Source organism: Tachyglossus aculeatus, unplaced genomic scaffold (genome assembly GCF_015852505.1).
Source record: "Tachyglossus aculeatus isolate mTacAcu1 unplaced genomic scaffold, mTacAcu1.pri scaffold_125_arrow_ctg1, whole genome shotgun sequence".
NCBI lineage: Eukaryota > Metazoa > Chordata > Mammalia > Monotremata > Tachyglossidae > Tachyglossus > Tachyglossus aculeatus.
The window spans coordinates 297,412-302,405 of NW_024044854.1; the positions used below are offsets into that span (position 1 = coordinate 297,412).

Consider the following 4,994-nt stretch of genomic DNA (forward strand, 5'->3'; position numbering starts at 1 on the left):
ATATGGACATTAGAATGCAGGGATGCAGGAACCATAAACATTCCAAGTCATACTACTCCTCTAAGACACTACTTGGAAAAACTGGAATTTATTTCATGTTATTCATTATTACTGAAATGGGAGAAATTTATTTATGGAACCAGGAAACTGAACATGTTCCTTAATTTGTTCCTCTGACAATGCAGGGCCTCACTTCAAACTATCTCTGACAGAAAAAAATTGATGCTATTGTTAAATACTTCCAGTGGGGAGAAATTGTCCACTTATGTAATGCATAAATACCCTCAGGAAATTGAAACTGGGAATCATGAAGGTAATTTGTTGGGGCCAGTGATGAGGGTTCCCCTCTCAGGGAAGCACCTGGAGGGTTTCCAGTACTCCACCAGGCTCGGCAACAGGAGGGAGAGTCAAGTAGAGGGCTAAACATTCAATTCCTAGCTTGGGCAGTGGCTTGCGAATGGAAGGTAATCTGCTACTTAATAATGATTCGCACAAAGCTATAATTCTATTTATTCTGATGGTTTTGACACCTAATTGTTTTGTTTTGTTGGCTGTCTCCCCCTTCTGGACTGTGAGCCCATTATTGTGTAGGGACCATCTCTATATATTGCCAAATTGTATTTCCCAAACACCTAGTACAATGTTCTACACACAGTAAGCACTCAATAAATACGATTGAATGAATGAATGAATGCTACAAGTCAAAACTCACCCATGCTGGGCAGCAGCGGCATGAGTGAGAGTGGAGGAAGGACACCCAAGTTTACTGCATGAAAGTTGGAAATGGTAAACCGCTTCTTTATTTTTACCCAGGAAACTGTATGGTTGCACTACCAGAACGATTGCAGATGGAGAGTGGGGCATCCTGGGAGAGATGTGTCCATGGTGTCACTATTGGTCAGAAATGACTCGATGGCATAAGACAAGTGTTGAGGGTTGGGATCATGTATACATATTCCAGTGTACCCTCCTAAGCACTTAATAGAGGGACTGCACTCAATAAATACTATTGATTGATTGTAACTTTATCTTGCTTTCTAAAGTCATTTTTGTTATCTTGACTTTAATGATTTTTTTTCTACTACAGTGTCTCCTTTAAAAAAAAACTGTATTCTTTCTGGAAGCTTTCCTATGAATTGTGGATACCCTTCTGTACTGTTGTGTTTTAATTTAGTCTCCAGTTTCATCTCCCAAGAAATAATTCATTCATTTTGGATTGACAAATTATCCATTGGCTCAGATAGCCCTCTCTGGGCTGTTTCTAGTGACCTACATGGTCACCCTTTTGAGGAACATTATTTTTCTCTTAGCCACTTGTCCTTCACAGATATGTGTAAGACCTCAACCATCACTTCTAAGTTACTTGAGAACAAACCTTTAGAAATGAAATAATTTCATATATGGAGTGTGCTGTCTAATTCTTTATCACTAATATCTTTGGACCAGCTAAGTGTTCTCTTTTGGCCATGATGGCATGTAATCAATACGTAGTCATTTGTCCCCGCTAGCTTATCCAATGACTACATCTAAGAGATTGCCTGTCCTTAGGCTAGTAGTCTTCTATTTAGGAAACGTCTTAATCAATCAATCAATCATATTTATTAAGTGCTTACTATGCACAGAACACCATATTAGCATATTATATTAATCTTCAGCACACCCAATGTTATCAGCATTTATTTCTGTGATTTCCCCACATTATTGAAGCTTCCCTGCTCTCGCAAGACATTTACTAAAATAATTCCTTTAGTTTTAGAGGCCCTTATAATTCTACCCACTCTGGGGAACTCAGTTGCTTCTACTTATAGATCCTTTTGGCCAGTCTCAGAATTAAATTATCTGAGGGGTTGAAAATCTTTTAACCCCTGTGCCTCTCATTTGAACACAGTCACCCTATCCTAAGGATCTTCAGCTACCAGGAAGGGCCTTGGGCACATAAATGTCTGTTTAGGGCTCCATCCTTCATTATAAAATCTAGTCTATCCTGTTTTCAGACATTTTTCATAGTGCATGCATGACGTTTCTGGAACTGATTCAGGTTCTTTCCATATTTCTCTTTGATGTGTAAGCATGTGGTGAGTAGGAAATGAGTCCGTTATATTGTTGTATTGTACTCTCCCAAGCAATAGTTCAATACCCTGCACACAGTAAGTGTTCAGGTATTAATAATAATGAGAATAATAATAATATTTATTGTATTTGTTAAGCACTTAATATGCACCAGGCACTCTTCTAACGCACTGGGGTAGATACAAAATAGTTGGGTTGGTCACCGTCCCACATAGGGCTCAGAGTTTTAATCAATATTTTACAGATGAGGCAACTGAGGGACAGAGAAGTGACGTGACTAGCCCAAGGTCACACAGCAGACAATTGGCAGAGCCAAGATTAGAACCCATGGCCTTCTGACTCCCAGGCCCATGTTCTAACCACTTCACCACGCTGCTCTCCAATTAGAGAAGCAGCGTGGCTCAGTGGAAAGGGCCCAGGCTTGGGAGTCAGAGGTCATGGATTCGAATCCCTGCTCTGCCACATGTCTGCTGTGTGACCTTGGGCAAGTCATTTAACTTCTCTGAGCCTCAGTTCCTTCATCTGTAAAATAGGGATTAAGACTGTGAGCCCCACGTGGGACAACCTGATCATCTTGTTTCCCCCCCAGCGCTTAGAACAGTGATTTGTATATAGTAAGCGCTTAACAAATTCCATCATCATTATTATTAATATGGTTCATTCACTCAGTCATATTTATCTAGTGCTTACCGTGTGCAGAGCACTTACTAAGCTCTTGGGAGAGTACAATACAACATAAACAGACACATTTCCTGCCCACAGCAAACTTAACAGTCTAGAGGTGGGGAGATGGACTTTAATATGAATAAATAAATTTCAGATATGTACATAAATTTTGTGGGGCTGGTAGGGGGAAGAACGAAGGGAGCAAGTCAGGGGGATGCAGAAGGAAGTGGGAGACAAGGAAAGAGGGGCTTAGTCAGCATCAATCCTCCTAAATCTAATTAACATACCTTTCAGTAGAGTGAAATTTTTAAGGGAATTAGTTAAATAATTACCATGTTCATCTCTCATTTAATGAGAAAGTTCCCTTTTGTCCCAACAGAATCTGTTTCTAGAATACCTCATGGCTGGCCGACACCACAGCACCATCACAGAATTCATACTTTTGGGGTTAACCGGTGATGCCACCCTTCGGGCTGTCCTCTTTGTGACATTCCTCGGGATCTATATGGTGATCTTTCTGGGAAATCTCAGCATCATCATGTTAATTAGGGTCAGTTCCAAACTTTATACCCCAATGTACTTCTTCCTCAGCCATTTGGCTGCTGTTGATATTGGGTATTCCTCCTGTGTGACACCAGCAATGCTTGGAGGCTTCTTGGATGAGCTCTACACCATGCCTTTGGCTGGCTGTGTTGTTCAGGTATTTTACATAGTGATTTTTGGAACAGCCGATTTCTTCCTGCTGGCTGCTATGGCTTATGACCGATACATAGCTGTGTGTAGCCCACTGCTCTACTCTGTCAAAATATCTGACAAATTTCTCATCCTTCTGGTAGTTGCTTCCTACATAGGTGGTTTGGGAATGCTTGGATATTTACCAATTGCTTATTAAATATACATTTCTGTGGACCTAATCAGATAAACCACTTTTTCTGTGATTTGTCTCCTTTATTGAAACTTTCTTGTTCGGATATTTTGGTTATTAAAATCATTCCTTCTGTCTCCTCAGGGTCAATAATAGTGTTCACCATGCTTGTCATAGTCATTTCTTATGTATATATTGTCTTGGAAATCCTGAGGATGAACTCAAAGGAAGGAAAACGCAAAGCTTTCTCCACATGCACCTCCCACTTCACAGCTGTCACACTGTACTATGGGACCATCACTTTCATTCATGTGATGCCCAAATCCAGTTACTCCATAAAGCAGGACAAAGTGGTGTCTGTGCTCTACCCCATTATGATCCCCATGGTGAATCCTCTGATCTATAGCCTGAGGAACAAGGATGTTCAAGAGGCCCTTAAAAAGGTGATTGATAAGAAAAAAATTTCCTTAACTATAATGATGCATTGACACCGTTCTAATGGGGGATTCATAAAGAAGGCAAGTATCCAGGGTTGTTTTATTGACTTTTGCTGATGAGTTTTTAATCATTCATATTCTCCGTTCCCGAGAGGCCCGCCCGCCATCACACCGCGCGGCCTTGCTGCTCCCGGAAGGATCCACTCCTCAGAGCGCCGCCATAGACGCCGGGGACTCCGTTCCCGAGAGGCCCGCCCGCCATCACACCGTTTGGCCTTGCTGCTCCCGGAACAATCCTCTCCTCAGAGCGCCGCCATAGACGCCCGGGACTCCATTCCCGAGAGGCCCGCCCGCCCGCCATCACACCGCGCGGCCTTGCTGCTCCCGGAAGGCTCCTCTCCTCAGAGCGCCGCCATTGACGCCCAGGACTCCGTTCCCGAGAGGCCCGCCCGCCATCACACCGTGCGGCCTTGCTGCTCCCGGAAGGCTCCTCTCCTCAGAGCGCCGCCATAGACGCCCGGGACTCCGTTCCCGAGAGGCCCGCCCGCCATCGCAGCGCCCCCACGGACGCCCCCCCCTGCTTCCACCCCCCCCCCCAATTTAGGCGACCTTCCTTAAAGTGCCCCTCATCCCCCCCTTCCCGGTCCGGTCCTAACTGACTTTCCCCCCGCCTCCAGGTAAAAAGCCCTCGTTAGCACCATGTTACATTAACGACAACCTCATTCGCACCTCCTCAGCCCTCCCATGCTAGTTGACTGTCCACTCCTCTCCCCAGGTATCTCTGCTTCCTGACCCCCTTAACTGGCCCACCCTACTCCAGCACTTAATAGTTTGTATCTGCTCTCTGTGACATCATTATCTGCCAATTTTATTATTGCCATAGCATATTGATTGTTTAACTACACCCTGTGATGCCATCGCCTACTTATATCATTGCTACTGTTTTATTGCTTCTG

The 4,994-nt window shown here is 43.8% G+C and overlaps 1 protein-coding gene across 1 annotated transcript; it reads left to right on the forward strand.

Moving 5' to 3' along the window:
* The first annotated feature begins 3,124 nt into the window (after positions 1 to 3,124).
* LOC119922823 (olfactory receptor 491-like) lies at positions 3,125 to 4,089 on the forward strand. The gene is given in 2 exon segments (XM_038742451.1): positions 3,125 to 3,593; positions 3,596 to 4,089. Coding segments are annotated over 2 exon segments (951 nt in total). The 5' UTR covers positions 3,125 to 3,136.
* The last annotated feature ends 905 nt before the right edge of the window (positions 4,090 to 4,994 follow it).